General features: G+C 38.1%; 3 protein-coding genes across 4 annotated transcripts in view; 2 read left to right on the forward strand and 1 right to left on the reverse strand.

Annotated features, from left to right (window-relative positions):
- Nucleotides 1–24140, forward strand: part of mettl27 (methyltransferase like 27) — a 147997-nt gene that overhangs the window by 16432 nt on the left and 107425 nt on the right. The gene's annotated exons all lie outside the window — the stretch shown is intronic.
- Nucleotides 561–16071, reverse strand: supt6h (SPT6 homolog, histone chaperone and transcription elongation factor). Of its 2 annotated transcripts, none has more exons than XM_083564752.1 (37): nt 15917–16071; nt 14983–15099; nt 14663–14818; nt 14013–14083; nt 13599–13776; nt 13408–13489; nt 13018–13273; nt 12547–12648; nt 12348–12458; nt 11887–11976; nt 11650–11792; nt 11413–11561; nt 11215–11328; nt 10853–10982; nt 10578–10728; nt 9963–10117; nt 9640–9835; nt 9283–9422; nt 9019–9136; nt 8854–8930; nt 8562–8697; nt 8057–8194; nt 6875–7042; nt 6639–6766; nt 6326–6533; nt 5866–6013; nt 5585–5727; nt 5183–5323; nt 4873–5068; nt 4517–4755; nt 4232–4345; nt 4012–4136; nt 3674–3786; nt 3454–3531; nt 3103–3281; nt 2797–2996; nt 561–2364 (listed from the first exon to the last, which is right to left on the reverse strand). In XM_083564752.1, exons 2-37 carry the CDS (start codon nt 15086–15088, stop codon nt 2178–2180), a joined length of 5166 nt encoding a protein of 1721 aa, XP_083420878.1. In that variant the 5' UTR covers nt 15089–15099; nt 15917–16071; the 3' UTR covers nt 561–2177. The 2 variants fall into 2 exon arrangements, with proteins under 2 accessions (XP_083420878.1, XP_083420879.1); XM_083564753.1 differs by having other exon boundaries at nt 15850–16014.
- Nucleotides 17476–23587, forward strand: sdf2 (stromal cell-derived factor 2). Its single transcript, XM_083564782.1, has 3 exons — nt 17476–17716; nt 20355–20551; nt 21347–23587. Exons 1-3 carry the CDS (start codon nt 17533–17535, stop codon nt 21641–21643), a joined length of 678 nt encoding a protein of 225 aa, XP_083420908.1. The 5' UTR covers nt 17476–17532; the 3' UTR covers nt 21644–23587.

The raw sequence follows: 24140 nt of genomic DNA on the forward strand, positions 1-24140 counted from the left end.
ATGATGATTAATGAAGATGACTCTTGTTTTGGAGCGATCATGTCTTTTGATATGTCTCTAAAAAGCTTATCCTGTTATACATGCAAAATAAGTTAACAATGATGGCATGCTCTCTCTTCCTTGTCCATAACAGCATCACTAGTTATTCATGGGTATTTAAAAGGTTGTAAATAGCACATAGCCCCCAGTACGCTACCCTGTTATTTAGAGGTTCACAAAGATTTGGGTGTGTATCTTCACACAGAACACTTAAGCCTTTATCCTTCCCTTTTGGTAGCAATTTTACGATAGGGAAGAGCTCATCAATGGGTGGGAATTAGAAGGTAATAAAGTTGGGAAAGTGGAATAAATCTTATAAACCACACTAACTAGTGTGGAAATACATAAAAACACGTTTATTTTGAACTTTTTTCTTTTGGTTTACAAGCAACAACCCCAGTTTCTATCCACATATCTCATGCATGTGTTTGTGTACCTATTTAGTTTGATTACACAATGTATTTTTCCCCGTTTGTTGATAGTTGGATTTAGCACAAAAATGAATTTACAGTTAAAAATGTATATCACCCAAAGACATTTTGGTTTAATATAGTATGCAAATGTACAGATCTATTTATTTAGATGAAACAAAAAAGTGTCAAAAAAATCCAATAAAATTAAATCCTGTTAGAATATCAGCAACGAGCTGGCGAGAATTGATTGTTTAAGGCAAGACAAAAGTTGAAAAGGAAATTGTTTTAGATATAACAGTCAAACACTAATAACACGATAGTTTCACAATGCAACATTGGTCCTTTCAGTGAGACACAACACTCACTGTTCCAAACGATCTCTATAATGAAACCAGTGAGTCAGCTCAATGTTTTGCTTTTAAGAATTTTTTATCAAAGAAAAGAAATGAACATTTTCTCAGCAATGAATTATACTGAACAGCATTCACATAATTTTCCTGCCATTAAGGTCACAATATACCAAACATGAACCAACCCCTAAACAAAGCACATAGCAGAGGGGGGGGGGAGATAGGGGGGTGATTAATAGGCAGCTTCAGGAAAGAAAAAAAACAAACTACTTAAAAGTCTTTTAATGAATTGGAAAAAATAAACTAAAATGAACAGGACTAGGTTCATGATTTCAAACTGTCACAGTATAAAAGAAAACTCATAACAGGACACGTTTAACTTATGATTAATAGTTGGATTTAACAAGATTTTTCTGTATTGATAGGTCAGAGAGGACAACATTCTGAAAAAAAATGTGCCTGTGGAAAACTAAGGCTGGTCTTGGGAAAAAAATAAAGCCACAAAATATGTTCATGAAGCACAGCAAGTCAACCACATTTATGTAACAAAATTAATAAATTCAAAAGGAACTAACTCATAAAACTGGGTGAGAACACGATTTCATTTATGGGCCTCAAACTTTTTTTTTTTAAAGCAGTATTACAGTAAACATTTGAACACATTCATAAGTATCAAACTACCACAGAAGCGGTAAATCCAACATTGGCCATTATACATATGCATTATGCAGCATAACATGCAGATTTGCAGTAAAGTGGAAACCGGTATCAAGACTCATTTTCCAGATTAGTCTCTTCTCAATGCTGTCTTTGACAACATATAGCATTAACACTGTTTTAAGTGCATCTTGTATCGAACACCTTGCTCTATTAACAAAGGTGTGTAACTTATTTCCCACATCCCTGTTCCAACTGTCACAACACGTGTATCGCAGCATTGTGGTCGATACTGCGGGTGGGTTTTATTGTTTAGGATGCATTATATAAAAGTGAACAGCTCTCCATTTAGTGAAACAGACCTGAAACAGCCAGCGCTCACAACCAAACAGAAGCAGCAATGCCACAAAGCCTGTCCATCAAGAGTATTTATTCAGTCTTAACTTTTAGCTTTTGTTAAAACCTCAACAAAAATTGGAATAGCAGGCACACGCTTGTGCTTCCTTATAAAATAAAGAAGAAGAAAAAAAAAAAAAGAAATTCCTTACAGGTCCATTTCCTGATTAAGTTTGTAATTTCTGTAGTTTCTTACACTAGCTCTGAATGACTTTTTTAAATGAAACGCTTCGAGCTGTGTAAGACTCAATTCTTAGAGCAGACGATGAGAGAGAGATGTGAATGTGGAGGCTTTGATTTTGCAGTGAGGACATGCTGATTTCTATCGGTCCATCTCATCCAGCAGTGGAGTTGCGTCTCCAGCGATGGACATTGGCGTGCTCTCGATCATGGGGCTTGGTGATGGCCGTGGTGTCATGCGAGATGCCTTCTTGCGTCTCTCGGCTTCTTTCTCCTGGAGCCACTGTTCAGCCATTTTACCCCAATCGACAGCTGTGTGAGAGGTTGGTCTGAAAAATAAAGAGGGGGGGCAATACCATTACTCTAGGATCAGTTAAAGTAGCTTAGCTTTATAAAGCTACAAAAGAAATAATGATGTGATGTGTGCACAGATACTAGTTCAGCTATAATACTACAAAAGTCCTTGGGTGCTTGGGCCACACCAGCAAATAATTAAAGTGCTTTACAGCCACTCAAGGCAAGATTTTCTCAGAAAACTACTCAATGCTTGGAACTGAAACTGGGGGAAAAAAAAACAACCCGCAAGACTATTTACAGAGCAACATTAAATAAGAATACCTGGTTGTATTTTATAATATTTGACTCTAAATACATCTTAAATCTCCATTTACTGCAATGCATTTTGGCTGAATTACTGCTTGTGCAGCAGAATGTTATAGAAGGATATTATAGAAGGCTCTAAAGCAATAGGATTTACTCACTTTGGCTGTGGTGTCCTAACCCTGGATGACGAGGAGGATGACGAAGGGGTGGATGAAGGGTGTTGGTGACTGTGGGAGGACTGTGGTGTGCTGCTTGGATACTGTGGTGTGCTCATGGTCTGCTGTTGGCCTGGGGTAGTGTACGAGTAGCTGGGAGTCATCATAGGTGTCGCTATTGGCTGCTGCGGTGTTGCAAACACCTGACAAAAGAAAGCAGGAACAAAAAACCCAGTAAGATTGTATGCTTAGTTGTGATTGTATGCTTAGTGATTAAGTAAATATTGTTATAAGGTGTGAGAAGCGTACATGATAAGCACTGCTGCTGCCCCCTCCACCACTGCTGCCTCCGCTGTAACCATACTGGCTCGATGCCCATTGTGCTGGAGTTGTGTTAGGATTTTGGCCCTGCCCTGTAACTGCTGCTATAGCATTAAACATCTGTGACGTCACATTCCTGGGCAGAGAGTTGACAGCTCGAGTTAAATCTGAAACAGAAAAAAAAGTAATGGGTGGGGGTCAGGTTAAAGGTTGTCTTTTTGGAAACGCATGAAAAATAGCTACAAGATTTTTATGCCTTTTTTTCTGACAAATAGTGCAAGATTGATGGATGTAAAAAAATGTAAAAGACCTGCTAAGTTTCATAAAGTCCACACTGACCTGCAAAGTTAATGTTGGCTGGAGTTGCATTTACAGATGCTGGTGTGCGCATTCTGCTGCTACTGCTCGGAGTTACTCCTTCAAACAGACACAGAATATAACGTTGGAAAAGCATGTTTGTCTACTGAAAAATAAACATCTCAGAAATTCCAACAGAGGATCATCTCTAACATTGCAAATCAGTCTAGATTAAGGGTTAAGCAAAAGCAAAATCACTGACCAGGCACAGGTTCCTGGTAGTGGTCCTTAAACCAGCGGAAGAGTCCATTCACTGTTGGAAATATTTGCGAGCGATACCTGAACCCATCTGGAGTGATGGTCACGTACTCTATCCTGCAAGATAAAGCAGTTTGTATGTTTGTAAATTATACTTCCCTAAACTTGTAAAAGTAAGAAACATATTGATGTGTGTGTGTGTGTGTGATGGTGTATATATATATATATATATATATATATATATATATATATATATATATATATATATATATATATATATATATATATTATAAAATAATAATAATAATAATAATAATAATAATAAGTATCTGCTTGGATTACCTTGGCTTCCCTCTAGGCTGGTATCCTAAGAGAAACTTTCCAGGCAGATCTCGGCAGGCTGATACAAAGTAAGGGATGAAAGTGGGCTTTTCCTTCTTTACTTTTATTAAGATCTCCTCCATTTTCTGAAAAACAAAATAAATGTTAAAACATGTCAAAATCTATATCAGACAGAGCTCAAGATCAATTAACCTATAACAATAAGCCACGTATGTCACACCTTCCTGTCTCCCCCATTGCAGTCTTGGAAGTACTTGTGGCTGAGCAGATCCCGAGCAAATGCTGCCATGGGCTGCACGTAACGGGCTGTGATTTCATCAAGATCCTCAAACTCCTACATGCAGAGAATAACTAATCAGTTCAGATTCTACTATGTAGTAGTAATTGTAACTTATTTACAAGTTTAAAACACACTTAAGCAAATTCCTCCACACAATACCCGACAAAATATAAAGAATGTAATAGAAAAGCACTTAATAGAACAGCATTTTAATTGCATGTTCACCTCATTGTTGATCCACAGTGTATGACCCAGACTGAAGGCGTTCTCCTTTCCCTCCTCCCGTATGTCCACATGCTGGTAGATCCCATCTGCTACCTTCCAGGTCACAGTCAGGTGGTTCTCTCCTTTACTGCTTGGCCTGATCACCACATCACCCTGGTCCATTGTCTCCATCATCTTCTCTGCTTGCTTGAAGTTAATGTTGTGGAACGATGGGTGAGCAATGACACGCTTGATATAAGCTATAAAAGAGAAAAAACACAAAATGCATTTAAGATTTTCAATTTTGATAACCTGAAAAACCACCATACTTTCTGAGACATGATAAAAATATATATATAAAAAAGGGGGGGTCTTACTGGTCCTTTGTTGCTTCTTCTTCTGTTCTTCATCCTGCTTTATATCCTCGGTTTCGGCATCAAAGTCATAGTAGGTGTCCTTGGGTAGTTTCCACTCGTTGTTCTTGTCAGTGAGGTCAGACGTCCTACAGGTAAGGTCCACGTTGAACTTCTCAATGTCAATCTTCATGATGCGACAGTGAACAGTCATGCCAACCTAAAGAAATAAAAATGCGAGTTATTGTGGGCAGAATAAAGCTAAACATGCAAGTTACTAACATTTGACCCAGCCAAATAAACCAATTTAAGTTTAGGATTATGATGACCTCACCTTGACCCTCTCCTCTGGGTGCTTAACAACTTTGTCTGAGAGGAATTTGGTTGGAATAAAACCCATGACACCATTATCTAGACGTGATCTCACACCGATAGCCTGTCCAGGACAGGAGCCACTGTCAAAATGATTCCAGACCTGAAGAAAGAAAAACATTTTGATAATTTTGGAGATTCCAAAAAGTACTCAGAAAAAACATTATTGGTATAGATATTAGCAATGTAGCAAAGATATATTATCTATCTATATATCTACACACACACACACACACACACACACCTCAACTAAGTTCTTATTAAACAAATATTTTCAAATAAAAAACTTTTTATAAAACATTCAGGAAATGTTTCTAGAAATTTGATGTGAAACAGCCAGAGTATACCAGAAAAAGTTCCTAACCTCACTGAGCTCAGGAAAATTGTCCTGCTGACAAAAGGGACACTGCCATAGACCAGTCTCATCATTACGAATAGCCTGGTCATAACTTTCCCCTTGAGGCCGTCTGTGAGCGATGCCAGTTACAATACTGGTAATAAGCTTCCCTATGAACATACGACCAAGGAAATAAGTATTAAAAAAAAATTTCTTCAAACAATGCAAAGCTAAAAACAGTTTTTCTAAAACATTCCATCAATTCAAGACTATAAAATCCATCACATGGTTAGAATTATAGTGTCTACCGATATAGAAGGTCTCGGGGGTCTCCTTGGTGAGCAGGTTAAAGACCTCTTCTGTGTTCGGGGGTCTGTAAGGGGCTCGCAGGTCTTTATATCTACAGCTGAGTTCAGCACGAATATCATACAGTGTGATGCCCTTGTTGCCATAGCCCTGGTGTAATAAAAAGAAACAAAATAGTAAATTATTGCTTACATATTTGACATGGATATAAAAAGATATGCACTTGTATAGATCTATTTAAACTAAACATTTGATTATTTTTGCATCTGAATTTACAGCAGCTGCAATAGCGGCATTAAACAAACAGGTATCACCTGCAAAAAATACAACAAAGTATTGAATTTCTCCTTATGCCGAGGTATTCCGAAAATATTTATAATAATATTGACCCCTATAATTGGATTCATTATTTGTTTTGTGGTTATCAGATTATGCTAACGCACAAGCTATATTCTGACTCACCTGTCTCTCCAATTCCTCAGCAAAGGCATCCAGGTCCAGGTCCTTTAGCCTTTCTGGGTTCTCCAGAATCTCCTCCAAGGCTCCTGCAGGATTTGCATCTTCTGCTGACTCATCATACTCCAGGGCATCCACTGCCATTTTACGAGCCCACTCGTAAGTCTCAGGATGAACACGAGAGCCATCTAGAACTTCGATGTAAGAGTCGGTGCTAGAAGGCAAAAAGCAAAATAAAAAAAAAAAATCGCGTCTATTTCTAAGATTTTTCCATATTGAATGAAAGGAAGGTTGTGTATAAACGTTATAAATATGTCACCTGTCTCCGAGGGATGCGGTGTCAATTTTGATAAAACCAGCACAGTTTATGAACACTTTAGGGCCCATATGGCACATTGTGACCAACTGAGTCCGGTTTTCCAAACGAGTGTTGTTTTGTTTAAGAATCTTGTGGAAAAATCAAGAATAGGTCATTAAACATCTAGCCACACCCTGAAGGCTCAAGAATCAATATACTATATATATTTAATAATAGATACTAAGGAGAATGATTACCTTAAGTAGATGTGATCCTTTTCTTGGTCCTAAGCCACAGACATATTGAACCAGGCTCTGCATGTAAGGATGAGCAATGGCCCTGTTCACATCTACACCAACTTCATTCACACGGTTGATAAATTCACAGTAAAGAGCACTGAGCAGTTCCTCCTTTACAACATGCTCCTGGAAATAAAAGCAACGACAATTTATGAGATCATTTAAATTTTGAAGTACAAAAAAATTCTCTATCCTTTTATCGTACCCATCACTTGCCAATTTAATGACAATATATACAAAAATAAAATACAATCTAATAGTTGTAGTGTATAGGATGATTTGATTCAGTCATGCATAACAGTGGATCCCTGAGCCAGAACTGCAGTTGTATAAATGGGATAAATGTAAATTGTTCTGGTCAAAAATTCATAATGGTGTAACTAGAGGTTGTCCGATGGTGGATTTTACCGATATTGATAGCAACGTTGGATCTTACTTGCTGATAACCGATTAATCAAACGATAGTTTTTTTAAATGGATACTAAATAAAAAATAAAAAACACCTCAATATAAAATAGTACTGACCTTTATTACGAAAATAAATAATTTCAATGCGCTGGCCTTTCTGAAGACATTTAAAGATGGCCAATTTAAGCATGACCGTTTGGACTTATGTAAAACAGTAACACCAAGTTATATTCCATTGTAACATTAACACAAGTTAATAAATGCTTTATAAATTTTGTTTGCTAATTTCAACATTAACTAGTACATTTTTAAGTTGTTCATTTTAAATGTTAATTTTCCATTTATCTGTTAACTTGTGCTAATGCATTATGAACAGACATGAATAGGGTACAGACAGCATGTGGAGACTAGACTTATACTGTATAATGACAATGGATGGTCTCAGTGTCTGCTCCAGTGCAGACAACCCAGAAAAACTATCGGTAAAAATCGGTATGGATTTTTATCATATAATTAAATCAGACAAAGAGTAAGAATGTCACATGCAGAAATAATTTGGGGTATTTTTTTGGGGGTTTTTTTTGTGCCAAAACTCGTTACAATATAATGCGCATCATTGCTGCATTTATAAGAAGGCACTTCTAATTTTGAATGGCTGAGAGTTTAGAATAATTAATCTGCCAGGATAACATTACATTACATTATATTTTCTGTATGGGGAAAAATCAATACCTGTAGCGGATGCAGTTTAAGGCACAGGATGTCCTCGTCGCTGCTGCACACCTGAGCAAACTCCACCAGTGGGTCTTGAATCTTGCGAGCCACTGACACAGCCTGGCGAAGAAGTGGAGGGTAGTCCCTGAAGTCCGCCTGCGAAAGAGAAATAACACACGGTCAACGGATTCTCTGATTTTAATTTCATGATGATTGAAATTCACTTATGATGGAAATTTAAATTGGAACACAAAACGCAGACGTGCAAAATCATTAACATGCGACAAAGTTAGGATCTCACTCTGACTGTTTTGAAATATAATGTAAGGCAGTTGTTTAAATCTATAAGTAGTCTTCTAATGATCATTTCAGAGTTACTTAGGGTACATGGCCAGACTTAGCAAATTCTGACCACTAATAATTATTTATGCTGAAGTGTGTTTGTATATGACAGACAGCTGCTTGTAGCTTTGTTGTGTTGCAGGAGCCTTGAATAAAACTACATGAGAAGCTTTGTTATTACCTCAGACTTTCTGCTATTCATATACAGTGTTGCTAACTCGTTGTCGACCAGCTCGACTCCCACAGCGGGCAAAGACGAGTCTTGCTCCAACTCACTGACGGTACGTTTGATGTCCTCTATCAGCATGTGAGCATCACTGTGAAGGATGAGAAAATAGATACTTACACACTACTGATCACTGAAAGTAGCAATGCCACTTGGACTGAATTCTGCACATTTAACTGAAACACACAAGTACAGGGCAATAATTCTTGTATTAATCTTCTGAAGAAAAAAAAGCAAGAAGCAATACCGATTTTCACCAGCAACAGCCACAACATGGGGTTTCTTACTAAGAAGAAACTTCTTCAGGTTTTCAATATCTTGAAGCTGTTGAGGGATAATATTGTTGAATTAAATGTAATATTGATTACCCAAAAACAAGTAAAGGATGACAATCACTTTTGGAGAGCCTCACCTTTTTCTCTCGTTCCTCTTCCTTCCATGCATTCCTCCTTTTTAAGAAGTAAGGAAGCCTGAGGAAGTCCACAACCTCCCCTTCACCATTGATCAAAGCACAGAACACAGGAGTGTCTCTGTGAAAACACACATGCACCAATATGTAAAAAACTTTAAATATACTAAAATTTGATTATGCTCACAAACATGACAGCCGAGATATTAGTGACACGACCACACAAGGACTTTCTTTCTTAAACTAATAAATACGAGTGATGAGTACCTGCCAGAAGCAAAGGCCACTCCCAAGACACGGATGCCTTTGCTTTGAGAATCATCCATCAGATCATCATCTTCCTCCACCTGCTGGTCTGGTCTATATGGAGCCACCTTCAGCCAGTTATACAGTTTCCTGCAGCATGACTAAATCACCAAGCAGAAAGATCATGTTAGAAAATGTCTCTAAATTTAATTGGCTCAAAACAAAAAAGTAGTGGAGATCTATTATTACTTCATATTACCCCAGTAAAACAGCCAACAGTGGTTCCATATTGAGATTTGGTAAATAATAATGTCCCCATTTGATCAAATAGGTAAATTGTGGGACATCTTAAACATGTTTAAAGCGGTCCATACTGACCTTGATGATATTTTCCTTGGCCTCAGCAACAAGTTTATTCTTCAGCTCCTTGGCCATCTGGGGATAAAGGAACTGCTGGAGGGAACGCTCGATGGCAAGTGTTCTCTGTTTATTCCACTCCTGCACCTGGTGGCTGAACTCATCTCTATAGTAGAACTGCTTTATCTCATCAAAGTATGTCTGGTCACCACCATAGCTAAAACAGAATAACCAAAAAAATAAGTTATTGGATTAAAACACTACATTAAAATAGACTGCTAAATTAAGCTAGTCTTAAAAATTGTGAAAAGAAGTGTGTAGGATGTAGTAGGTTTAGGTTTTACCCTTTAACTCCAACCAAATCAATGCTGATGTCTATAGAGAGGAGTCCCTCATCTTCTGCCATGCACATCTTCAGGAACTGGTCTCCATTTAGCTCTTTAACTGCCTTGTTCTTCAAGTACTTGAAGGAATATGCATAGTGTGCCTCATCTACATCCTGAAAAACAGGGGAAAGAACTTAAATCTCTCAACAAAAGCAATGCGCAGTTTAATTAATGTAAAATTTTAAACAATTTCACAAAAGCAAAAGTTTATAAAATATATATATATATAAATAAACACAAAAAAACCTCCTCAAATACCAGTTACCACCGTATATATATATATATATACATACACACACACACATACATACATATATATACACACACATATACATACATACATACATACACACACACACACACATATATACATACATACATACATACACACACACACACACACACACACACACACACACACACATATATATATATATATAAAACCAGTTCCATAAGTTTCATGTTAAATTTTACCCCAAGATAACCCCAAGCATTGAAACTGTTAAAACACTTGGCAATTATAAACAAAAATCAGGTCTGGTCATCATCCAGGTGACCTCTATTATCTCTTACCTTCTTGCCCTTCTTAGTGGGCTTGATGTTTATCTTTGCCCTTTCCTGGAAGGTCTGTCTCAATACATGTCTGACCAGAGGTTCACGAGCAATTTGCATAGCGACCATGTAGCGTGTGCCTTCGAGAACAGTTTCTGGTGTGCTAAACTGGCTGTAAAGATCAAAATGAATATGCATTACCTTGCCATTGCAAGCAACCTTGGACCACTAGAATGAAAAAAAACATTATACGTTTTGTAAGCCAAGAGACCTTCTAGATTTAGTTTGGAAACTACCTGCAAACATAGTCCTTGGCCAGCTCCAATGGCTCTGCAGGGAACTGCTCCGTCTCGTGTCGCTGGTAACTGTCACGCAGGTTTTCACCAAACTGCTCAGGAGTAAGACCAAACTTTTTGGCTAGTCCATCTGTAAAAAAAGGTAAAGAATAACCGGAAATAACCGGAGAGAATAATTTGCCTTTGTTTAGCATGCACTTTACTTCAAAAGGCTAAACAATGCCAATTCAACAGAGAATGTCTTTGAAATATCACAGCACCCATAAAACTAAACTAAACTAATTTAGAGCTCCCCAAACATCTCTTGGCAATCCTCAAAAAAATTAAAATAAATAAATAAAAGATTTAATACGATCCCGCACCAAGTCCTGTTGCCTGGCAGATGCTGTACATATCTCTACGTGAGGCTTGCTTTAGATCTGGTCCCTTTTGCTCCTCCTCCTCTTCCTCCTCCTCTTCAATCTCAGCTTCTTCACCTGGTATAACCGACAGACAGTTTTACACTTGCATCCGATCACATATTCTTCTCAGTAAGTCAATCCTTCATAACATAGCTGTACCATCTTCCTCTGACACTTCCTTGATCTTCTTCAGTTTTTTCTTGGTGACTTTGGCTGAATTCTGCATTCTGGGAATATCTCGTCCATAATAGAGCAAGAAGTGGTTGTACACATCACTCAGCTCTTCCATAGACTGGACGTCTTTTAGCCTGCCATTTAAAAAGTGCATTGTCAAAAATAATCTGTAAAAATTAATTCATAAAATTTTTTCACTCCATATGTACTTAATCGGCTTACCTTTCCATGTCAGCAGTGTCCAGTGGACGAATAGCATCAGCCAGTGGCTTATCAGGGTCAGCAGAGATCTGTTCAAACTGATACGACTGCATTCTCTGAAAAAGCCGGGTTAGGTTCTGCTTACGAGTCCTCAGCTGAGTCCACTGAGGAAAAACACAACAGTCAAAACAATATTTATTTAAACATCACAAACAATAAACAGTCAAGCAAAAAAAAGGGCTTCAAATACAACATTACCTTCTCATCCCACTGCCACACCTTCCACAGATCATTAATGTTAAGCTCTGGTTCCACATATTCCTTCCTGTAGAAAGCAATAAAGGGAACCTGCAAGATGGAAAAAGAGAGGGACAGGTATCAATCCAAAGCTCATTTCAGAGCCTAAATTTACTTGTCCAATTACAATAACCACTGGAACAAAGGAAATGTCTGGAATGTGGATACATGGAAAACCTGATTTACTGACATTTTTAAGGAGTATTAAGCTAAATTAGCATTTACAAGAAAAAGGTTATATATAAATCCAAAACTGTAATTATAAAATTAGAACTTTGCATTTAATACACTCCTTAATAATAGGCTATATCATGTTGCTTGTATCATTCGGGTTATATGTGTATCATTATACACAAACAATTGAAAATATTTTTCCAAATACTGATTTGTTTAGCTATTTTCCTCTTCTTTAGAAACGGTACCTCAAAGTGTTGGTTCCTCATAAAGTTAAGGGCCTCTTTGATCTTCGCAATGGTACTGGGGCCTCTCCTGCTAAAGTTAGTGGTTCCACGGTCCAGGTAATCTGTGCTCTCCTAGAATGTAATCGAGAAGGTTATCTTTGCCATTATCTTCGATTATGAAATATAAACAAACACAGAAATGCAAAAAGCTTCAAAATACCTGCATGGATATAGTAGGTGTGGAAAAAGCATTTCTGTATATCCATTCAGCTTCTTCCTCCAGTTCATCATCCTCAGCAGGCTTCACAGGTATAGAGCGCAACTGAAGACAACAGCAAAAAAGTTGAGTTTAGACAATGTCTGATGACTCCAACTCAAAAAGGCGTTATATTTAAAATAGTTACAATTAATGTTTATTATTTATTTCCTTAATACTGCATTTTTATACCTCCCGACTTTAATAAGGTTAAGAATAAATGTTTACAGGTCTCTTTTGCAAGTATGAATCAAATCTCTTTATTAGAAATAATTATTAATTCTAATTATTTATAATTATTAATTAAATGAATCTTTATTAGATGTTTATGAGCTGAATTAGATGTTTGAGACAAACATCAAATTACTCCGATCTATCGAGTACTTTGCTGATGCTGGGTGGTAAAGTGGATTTAACGCGACTGTAAAACCCCACCTGAAACCTCTCAGGCATATCTGTGGAACGTATTTCGTTGTCTTGATCGGTCATGTGGCTGCTCTCCAGCTCGCTTGGCTCATAGAGCTCGAAGATGCTGCGACGGCCCACTCTCCGCTTTGTCTGCTTCTTTGGTCGGTCCCATGATTCATCATCCTGATCCTCCTCTTCCTCCTCAGCATGATCATATGCCTCAGGGTCAAACTCAGCAAAGTCAAAGTCACCACCAAAAATTTCTTGGGCCTCTTGTAAAGCACTACAAGCCAAAAAAGGACAAATGTCAACTTTCAGAACACTGATATGAAATGCACACAAAACAAATCTGCATTTAAAAAAAAAAAAAAAAACAAAAAAATTTTTACTGACGTAGAGGGGAGAATGATTACTCACGCATCTGTATATCCAGTAAACTTCTTTCCCTTCTTTTTGGTGATGGGCTGTCCATCATCATCCACAATGAAATCATCTATGTCTGGTACAGATCAAAGCAACATAAACTCCGTAAATAAAGATCACGAACAGCATAAATGTCATTATGGCATTCAATCACAAACACCACACACTGCTTCATGAAAATTAACCTGATTCCTCTCCCTCTTCTTCCTCTTCATCATCCCCTGGGTGCAATGCTTCTCCACCTTCCCCCATTTCGTCCCCTTCTCCATCACCATCCCTGGTAAAGATCTCATCTGCAATCTGGTCTTTTTCATCATCTTCACCATCATCATCCATCGTCCTCACACGCGAGTACTTCTTTTTCTGCAAAGATAAAGATTTCAGTTTTATGTCTACAGTGAAAACTGTATTAGTAGCAGACAGCATGTGTGTTGTCAATCTAAGAGCATGGAACTGTGAAGAAATGCATACACACCACATACAAATACAAACACTAATAATGATTAAATACCATAACTTTAACTTCACATGCCATATCATGTTTATGAATAAAGTATTCTTCTATAAACAGCAGGAACATACAGTTTCTGTGAACTCACCCTCTTCACTTTAACCCCCAAGTTTTCTTCAATAAGGTCCAGATCATCATCATCCAGAAGGTCATCATAATCTGGAAAAAATGTGCACAAGCTTCCATCAATGAGTTCATTTTAACATACACAGTGCAAAAACTATTAATCATATTTACATGTGTTCTGTTGATGGTGACCAAACAATATTTTCTCATAAATATGCGAATTAGTTATTTAGCTCCTAAACTTTGGAAGTGTCTTCCAGACAGTGTTCAGGGCTCAGACACGCACTCCAAGTTTAAGATCAGATTAAAGAGCATCTTTATAGCAAGGCCTACACATAAAAACTGTGGATCAAACACATTATCAACTTGTGCTTGTTAATATGAACAGCAGCTACGGAAATTTCTCCACTCTGCTTCTCCGAGGCATACTGAGGTTGTGGCAGCTCCAGTTGTGTCCCACCTCATGAAGATTATGGACCTTTAAATTGTAGACGTCCACCCCACAAACATCCCAAACCATCTAGAGACGTACCAGCGCCATTTGGATCCCACTTCATGTAGAGTTTTGACATTGGACTTCTTTCAACATTTAAAGGGTCTGGTATGGAGATGCCCAAAAGGGAGTTTATCTATTTAATTTCTAAACACCAACAAATATATTTTAACGCTCACCACGCTTCCTGCGACGATGCCGGACCTCCTCTCCAGAATCACTATCCCCTCCTCCGCTCCTATTCTCCTCCTCCTCTTCCTCCTCCATATTATCATCATCGATAAGTCCTCTCAGGTTCCCATGTTCATCTTGATCTTCTGTGTTCTCTTCTTCTTCTTTTTGTACAAATGCATAAATAAAAACACAACAACAATTAAACTTCAAACTGACTTGCGTGGAACGACCACGCATACGGTTTGATTGACTATGCACAAGCCCCAGGCTCTACATGTAAACAGACTTGTACCAATGTGCTATTCTACGTCTTCTGAACTCTTACCGTCATCATCATCTTCCATAAATCTCTGAGTTTTCTTGGGCTTCAGATCTTTCTCCTCAAACTCCTCCTCAGACTCCTCTGCCTCGCTGTCGATGAAGTCTGACATGTCTACAAGGGCTGTTGGGAAAATTTGCATACAAATACTTTCAAATCACTGGATTTTAAAACAAGCTTAAAGCATGTAAAAATTCTTAGATGCTTTTGACCCAGCAGGACAAAGCAGTTACAGTGCTGGAAGCAATCACTTCACAGTTGGTTTACGTAAAATAACAAATCTATACCAGGACACATAAGATTCAGTGATTAACATTTAAACAGCAGCCAAATAACTAAACAGATCAGAAGCTCTGAAAATACCCGTAACAGTTACCAGTATAAACACATGATATATTTGATATCAACAGAAAGCAAATCTGATCAGTGCGTCCGAGTGATAGGGACACCGTTTAACTAGCAAGCGAGGGTTGTTAATAATAATCTAGGACATTTTCACACAAAAAAACATTAGTGCAAAAGAGTTTTCGTTCTCAATCCTCATTTTTTGACCAAACATTGCAAAGATCGTGTTGCTTGACGCAGACGCGGTACTAACAGCACAAATATTTTACAAACCACTTAACCTGCACTGACATTAGCCAGAATCAGTTTTCCGAAATATTACAAAAGATATATAATTGTAATACTATTAACACTATCCACGTGGTTTCAAAGAAATAAATTATATTTATCGCTCGACCAGCGATGACCCCAAGTAGAGATTTTCCTGCGCAGTGCAACAGTCGAGGAAATGTTAGCATGTGCTAGCAAGAAAACAAGGCCTTCAACAACACTTAGAGCCAAGCAAAGTCATACAAACATGGATATTACCATTTAGTATAAACCACTTATGTTTGGGATTTGGTGATTTTTAAATGTATTTCGATAGCGTACTTACGCTTTCGCTTACGCTTAAAAACCTGAAAATTATCTTAAGGGCAAAAAGGAACAGAGCGCTTCGCGCAGCTAACAACAAAAATGGCAGACCAAACGCTGTGGGATTTTACTTCCGCTCTTGAATATGTAACATCCGGGCCACTCAGACAACTAGCTAAAAGCGACGTTAGATTTATTTATTGATTCACTGATTGATGATCGGGTCACAAAATGGAAACTCGAATTAATATAAAGAAATGATAACGAAATTGACTAAATGGTGTGGTAAAGACAATCTCCAGTGCGATATGAAATCAACAAAAAATAAATCACCATTAAGCTAAACCATGTCAACGGCGCCGCCATCTTGGAGAGGGCAAACAAGGGTTTCTTTTTTAACAGACATAATGGGGAAAATGACTAAATAATTAATAATACTACCAGTTTACATTTAATAATGTAAGTAAATATGTTACTTTAAGCAAAAAAATAAGTTCAAGTTTATATACAAAGATTATATACAAATTGCATAAAGTGTATTATTCCGCATTATGGTTTAATACAGTGTGGGTGGTAGATTTTTAACATTATTAGTTTACCCACATCAGTATATGTGATGGTAAAAGCCACTGCATCAATGAAGGCATCCTAACTAACTCCATCACACTGTGGTATGGCAACTCCACTTTGTGAATAGAAAGCCCTGCAAAGGGGGGGTCAAAACCACCTCATAAATTACTGCCACACATCTACTTGGCATTAAGCACCTTTACCACGGCAGATGTCTCTGCAGAGCAGGCAACGACACCAGGGACTCCTTACATCCCAGTCACAACTTTCATTTCATTTTTTTTTTTTCATTTCATCTTCTCCCGCTTATCCGTAATTCAGGTCGCGGGGGCAGCAGTCTAAGCAGATTCCCCAGACACTTCTCCGTGTCCAGGGATCAGGCTGTCAAGGCCCCCGCCTTCGACTGCTGCCCAATCCTCTCAGCACCGGTCCCTTACGGTCCCTCCTGGAGGTGGTGAGCCCACGGGAAGGCGGCCCCACGTCGCTCCGACGTCACGGTCCTTGATTTATTGTTCTCGTAAGGGTCCCCTGGAGCATAGAGGGTTAAGGGCCTTGCTCAAGGGCCCAAGAGTGGCAGTTTGGCGATACCGGGGCTTGAACCCCCGACCTTCCGATCGGTAACCCAGCGCCTTAACCGCTGGAGCCTCCACTCCCCCCGCTGGAGCCACCACTCCCCCAGTCACAACTGTTTAACCTTATTCCATTAAGAAGAAGATATAGGACCATATGCCCAGAAATTATACTTTCAGGGCCAACTTTTTTTCATCTACCATCACCCTACTGAACTCTACACTGATGGCTCACTATGCTTTACTGAGTTTACTGCCAGTAATCACCATCCAGTTCCATGAAGCGTAACCTCGCACTGAAACGTCTCTTCTACATATCTATATATCATCTGTATATACACCATGTGTAATATACATATCTATCTATCTATCTATCTATCTGTCTGTCTGTCTGTCTGACTGACTACTCCAGACCACAAGGAGGCGCGCCGTGTCACAGCAGCCGCATTGTCGCCCCTTTCCCGTGATGACGTTGCTCTTGCTCGGGAATTAGTGCTCTATGGAAGTTAAAGCAATGGCAGAACATTTGATTGCCGTGGCGCTTTTGTGGCTCTCGGTTTTGTTGTGTTGTGCCTGCACCCTTGGATCAGAAATCAGTTTTGTCACGTGCGGCTCGGTGGTGAAGCTGTTGAACGTTAAGCACAACGTCCGGCTTCATTCTCACGACGTGCGCTACGGCTCCGGTGAGTCGCGTCTGCGCGTAAAGTGCACGCGCTTCATTTTAATACGTGTATAAACTTGTTGTACGACGTGCATTGCTTTGGGACGCAACCGCTCACAAAGTATCTTACAGTGTGGGCGATGTTTGGTTTATAATGGCGCTCAATTCTGATCTGTCAGAAAGTGCTTCAGTTTGCAATCGCAAGTAGTTCCGGCTGTAAGACATATCACAACCTTCGATTAATGCGCTGTTAGCTAAGTGTGCACGATCTATAGATCTTTAGGTGTGTAAGAGTACACACAATTCCCGGTTCGGTACATACCGCGGTTTTTAAGCAACAGTTCGGTACAGTTAGGGGGAAAGAAATGCAAAGTTGCTTGTTATTTTTTTTATTAATGCAGTTTAATATTGTTATTAACATGAAAACAATTATAAATAAAATAGCTGTTTGGTTAAATAATATTTAAAATAATATTGAATAATGATTTATAATATTCTTGAAGCTGGACGCAAAAGAATCCATATCGCTAGACTGTCGTGGATAAACGGAAGTGGCTACAATTTCGCGCATGTGCAAGAAAAAAATCATTAATAAAAATTGTTTTAGTTTTAAAACTCTTAGTTTTTTTCTTGCACATGCGCGAACCTAACTCTGTTTTTTTTCTATACGCTTGGCATTGTTGTGCATGTTTTTAAGTTTAAAAACATTAAAAACAAAAACATTGACAACAAACTCGCGGTACGCCACTTAATATGTTGCCATGGGAACAGGCACCAAACCTAAAGCCCTGTAGCGAAATATTTTGGTATTATTACGATATATAATACCCGAATACGATATATAATACCCTATAATGCTCATGAACAATATACAAACAGTAATAAAACCAACAACAAATGGTAGACAATGACAATAAAACAAGAAATTAAAAAAAGAAAAATTGACACTTTATTTAAGTCATTTAAGATAGAGAAAGAGTTACAAACAAGGTTTTTAAAGCTTTTTTTTTTTTTTCTGGAAAGAATAACAGGTTTTAAATCAATAAAATTCTCAAGTTTTACCGGGGCGTCACAAAACGAGCAACTGGAGGAAACATCCTGTAATGATTTGCAGTAGGAACTTATGATTTATTTTGTTAGAAATCTCCTTTACTTTGTCGGTTAATAAATATGCGGAAGCATCCATATAATCCTATTGTTATTTTTATCTATAGACTATTTCCCGGAAGTAAACAATAACAAGCGCGCTATGACGATCACAGCAACTGCGCATGTCTATTTATTTATTTATTTATTTATTTATTTATTTATTTATTTATTTATTTATTTATTTTTAGCTTTTATACATTTCTTAACTAATCTTTATAGCTAGACTTAAAAGGTAAGTGTTAGTACGGGTACTTTTTAAGTTTAGCTAAAACAGAACAGTTAATATATTTATAAAAGCTAAAAATAGATGATAACGTGAAATTAAAATTAGACAATTAGGCAACAACGTTCAACTCGGAACGTTTACCTGAAGTGTCCATGCCTATATTATTTCCGGGTTTTGAGCGAGTAGTCTCCACGATAGAAGGTGTGAAGAGTTCTTGTAGTCTGGATGATTCCAGTGACTTCCTTGGGAGAAACATCACGGCGAGTTGGTAATCCAATGTGTATGGATGATGTCCAGCTATATAGCTGTATATAGAAGTCTTTTGTTGTTGTTTCGTTTCTATGGCAACCAGGGACGTCTAAACTGTATGTGACGTCACGAATATATATATCTTTTGTTGTTGTTTCGTTTTTATGGCAACCAGGGAATCACTGTATGTGACGTCACGAATATATATATATATATATATATATATATATATATATATATATATATATATATATATATATATATATATATAACAAAAGACTTCTATATACAGCTATATAGCTGGACATCATGTCGATGTCCTAGGGGGTTGGCAAAAAACGTCGAGATAACCGATGATCGAGATAAACGAAAATCAATATGGCATTACAATATGAAATTTCTTTATGTACATGATGTGCGTTAATAAATAAGAATGTACATGCACGTGTTTTTGGAGGGTTTTTTACACAACAGCGTTGCCGCGATTTGTTTGATGAAGGCATGCTATAAAAATACATACAGTACATGTTTGTTAACTGTCAGGAATCCACCTGCCACACCCCCTTCGGCCCCCTTCGGCGTGTCAGGCCGCTTTCTCTGAAACTCCCGGCTTCAATCCCGCACATATGGTGCTCGTTTATCACTCATCACCAGCTCCTATTTAAACTTCCACACTCTCACTGTCCGTTATTGTTGGTATTTGTTGGTTCACGGCGGTCGTTGTTATCGCTCATGCGTATCCCGGTACGTGTCTTCCCACCGGCACTCTCACACCGGCTGCTCTTTTCTTCCCAAAGCGCATCGCGGATTCAATTTTAAAAGTCATTCTGGATGTTGAAATTTCTCCTTGATAGCAAAGTGAAATGTGTATTTTAATTAGTAAATATTAGAGCAATAAACATGTTTTTTTTTATTAAAACACTGAACCTGTTTTCCTCAGAGATACAGTATTTTAAATGAAGAGAATTTGTTCTTAGCTGCTTTTCCCCCCTCCAGTTGTCTAACCTGAACCTCTTGTGGATCTTGTGTGTCTCAGGTAGCGGCCAGCAGTCGGTAACTGGAGTGACCACAGTGGAAGACAGCAACAGTTACTGGAGTGTGCGTGGCACCAGTGGTATAGGTTGTCATCGAGGGACTCCAGTCAGATGTGGCCAGAATATTAGGCTCACACACACGAACACGGGCCGAAATCTGCACAGTCACTACTTTGCATCTCCACTGTCGTCCAACCAGGTCTACAAGCACTGCAGGCATTTTACTACTTTCAATACATACAGACTAATTCAACATCTAATTACATGCACGTGTAATTGCTTCACATAAAGAGATTATAAATGTGTTATAAGTGTAATCAGGCACGTGGCAAACATTTCTGTGTGATTATGTTTACTGAAAAGGAGTTTTTGGAAGAAGGTTTTAACAGCAGCAGCATTTCATGACAATAAGGTTTTTGGTGATTCAAGAATAATCAAGACATAACCTCAAAAAAGGTCAAGAGATTGTCATGTAAGAATGAACATCTAGGCTACTTTCTAGTAAATTTATAGAGTAACCCTATAAAAAGCAAGGTCGTAAACATCCAGCATAGTTGATCACATTTTAAGGGGTTTTAGACTGTTTTCAGCTGTGTCTTAGTCTATTAGAGGTCCTGCAATCCATTAAACAGAACCTGAAGATCTAAAAATGTAATAGGGTACAATTTGATATCTGTACTTTTTTCACTGTTACTTCACTAATCACTTTCATACCACAATCCCAATCTTTACAATATTGATTGACTTAGAATACTTATGCTATAAAAAAAAATACTACCCTGGAAACCCTTTCATTTGTTGCAAATTGTTGTCATATAGCCAAAAGCTCATTCCTCCACTGCTTTATTCTGTTTACCAAAATATTGTGTAGCCTAATAGTGCTGTTTAAAACATCTGTCTGAAGACTTAGTCGTATTTATGGGGGGGAAAAAAAATCTGGCCGAAATATGTAATTGCTAAATTGTTGCTTGATTTTTGTTTCTTGACTATTTAGGAAGTCAGTGCATTTGGAGAAGATGGTGAAGGTGACCATTTGGATGAGTGGACTGTGCTCTGTGGGGGTTCGGTTTGGCAGCGTGATGAGTCGGTGCGTTTCCAGCACACTGCCACTGAAGCGTTACTGTCAGTGACTGGGGAGCAGTACGGCAGACCCATCCACGGCCAGAGAGAAGTGCACGCGATGACCAGCAGCAGCCAGCACAGCTACTGGAAAGCCATGGAGGGCATTTTTATGAAACCCAGTGAAACGGGACACAAAGACTTCAGTAGTTCAATACACACTGAGTTCTGACTGCTTTGACTCCAACAGTCTGTCTGACAGCACAGTTCATCCTTCACATTTTGTTCTGTCATTTTTGTTGCAAGAAAATCTCAGCAAAAGGATTTAATGCTTAGAATGGAAGAAATCGCATTAATCCGACTGCACGATGAAATGGTGACACTTCAAACAAAATCCTTTTCCATGAAGACAATTAAATTCATCCTTATTGAACATGGCGAAATAAGGAAAGGGTTTATCCACAGCAGTATTTATGGTTAGCACAGCGTGAAGTACCTTGGAAATGAACGTATTTGCCATGTATACAGTTGAGGGCAAAAGTTTGCATACCATAAGACACAGTGGATATTATTATATTTATTTTCTCTTTATCACAACTTCATTTTCTTATGATCTTGACATAACGAACATTGTTTCCTCGTAATCAGTACTTCATCTTGCTGTGTATTCAGCATGAGCCTGTTCTAAAGGCAGCATCATCGCAGCATAATGGATGTCCGCATTTGCGATTACTTTGTTTCGACACTTTAGACTTTATCGCCAAAGACAACGCCGGACCCCTCTCTCCCAGTGCAGAGATAAAATCCATATTTGATGCGTGAAATGAGTAACTTTAAAAGAGATTTCAGACACCAAAGCGTACTCCATTATATACACCAGAAATATTCACAAGGCATGAGATTTTCTCGTGATGTAACGATACAAGTCAATGAGAAAACAAGTTTTTTTTTTTTATGTTGAGATCATGAAAAAGAAGTGATGGCGAGAAAACAATAAGGAAAAAAAATTATTATAATGCATAGACTCTGTACCCTTCACATAATTTTTTTTGGTAGATAATTTATAAAACAAACATACAAAAACCATGTTTGGGGGATACAAACATTTGCACACAACTGCATATATCCTCCCATTTAAAACTTTAGCATGTTTTTCCTGTTATTCTTATATTTTCCTTCATAACTTTCATCTCTCACACAAGAAACACTGCAGTATAGCTGCCTTATTGTGTATTATTACAGTAGTATTTATTTGATTGTGAACTCTGTTGCTCAGTGTTTAAATGATTTCCCCTCTAGTATTCTTTGAGCTGTCTACATAATGATCTTTATGCTTTTATTTATTTGGCTACCAGTTTGTCCACTGCACACTATTCAGTATTATTGAGTTGACATGATGAGGAGAAAAAAGCTAATTAAGCACATTGAGATAAATAGGTAAACAATGGACAGGTGATAGATTGAACATGTTTCAGAGCTTTTTTTGTCCAATTGCTGGCCGTATTTTCGATTCAGCTTCAGATTGCATACATTTGAGCCCATAAAAAACCTTAGAGAAGCAAGTAAAAAGCAAGACAGCATTGTTTTGCATCCATCACACAATGCTTAGTATTGGATCAATTGCACTTCCCCCTTCAAACAGATTAGATTCTGCATATGTGAACACGTGACATAACGTTACAACTTTCAGATATGCATTTTGTTACTATAAGGTAATTTTACAGGCAAAAACACTAATGGTGTTACCATCCTGGATTTGGCTGAGCTGAGACGCTTCAGTTTTGTTCCTTTTTCTCTCTTCTTCTTTAAGTACTTTTTTTTTATTTTTTATAAATAATGTCTTACTCAACAGGCTACTTGGCTGAGTGGCCATATTCACAATCTCTGTTATTAAAGGTTCCAAGTGTCCCAAGATTTTCAGATATACAGTTCAGATTTCTTTCATGTTGTCATGTGAATGTATGCTAATTAGCCACATTGTGTCAAAGCATTTTTTTCTAAATTTTTGTACCAATTTGTTTTACATTTATAGCACCTTCTCCGAAAGTGCCAATCATTCTGAAGCTGACTGTAATTAGACGAACTACAGTTTGTAATACATATTGCTGGATTTACACATGGTGCTATCAAGACCTGATTTTAAGACAGTTTTGAAATAAAGCTCGTTGAATTTAAACGTTTTCTGTGCCATGCGTGTAAATGAGGGGGTGTGTGTGTGCGTGCGTGTATGTGTGTAGTGGTGCGGATTTAAGGCGGGGAAGGTGGATGAGTTTAAATACCTGGAGTAAACTGCAAAGTAATGGAGAGTGTGTTAGAGAAATTGAGAAAAGGTTGCTGACAGGGTGGAGTGGGTGAGGTGGCAGAGATGAAGATGCTGCGATTTTCATTAGGAGTAACGAGGATGGTCAGGATTAGAAAGGAGTTCATTAGAGGGACCACGCAGGTAGGACGTTTTGGAGAGAAAAGAGGAATTGAGACGGTTTGTACATGTTCACAGGAGGGACATGTGGTATATCAGTAGAAGAATCCTGTGGATGGAGCCGCCAGGCAGAAGGAAAGAGGAAGGCCAAGGAGGAGTTTATGGATGTGGTAAAGGAAGACATGCAGGTGGTTGATTTGAAATAGGGAGATATAGAGGACAGAGATATGGAGATGGATGATCCACTGTGGCGCCCCCTAATGGGAGCAGCTGAAAGAAGAATTTAAATTTTGTTTATAAAATGTCAGTT

Source organism: Silurus aristotelis (genome assembly GCF_946808225.1).
Source record: "Silurus aristotelis genome assembly, chromosome: 16".
Taxonomy (NCBI): domain Eukaryota; kingdom Metazoa; phylum Chordata; class Actinopteri; order Siluriformes; family Siluridae; genus Silurus; species Silurus aristotelis.

Bases quoted from the DNA above. Each gene is read 5' to 3' on its own strand.
- supt6h (XM_083564752.1), bottom strand. From the start codon at position 15,088: ATGTCAGACTTCATCGACAGCGAGGCAGAGGAGTCTGAGGAGGAGTTT. The intron at 12,459-12,546 runs GTATTTTGAAGC...ATTACATTCTAG, and splicing joins CACCTACTATATCCATGCAG to GAGAGCACAGATTACCTGGA. The intron at 2,365-2,796 runs GTGAGTAAATCC...TTTATTTTTCAG, and splicing joins GTTAGGACACCACAGCCAAA to ACCAACCTCTCACACAGCTG.
- sdf2 (XM_083564782.1), top strand. From the start codon at position 17,533: ATGGAAGTTAAAGCAATGGCAGAACATTTGATTGCCGTGGCGCTTTTG. The intron at 17,717-20,354 runs GTGAGTCGCGTC...TGTGTGTCTCAG, and splicing joins CGACGTGCGCTACGGCTCCG to GTAGCGGCCAGCAGTCGGTA. The intron at 20,552-21,346 runs GTCTACAAGCAC...TTGACTATTTAG, and splicing joins CTCCACTGTCGTCCAACCAG to GAAGTCAGTGCATTTGGAGA.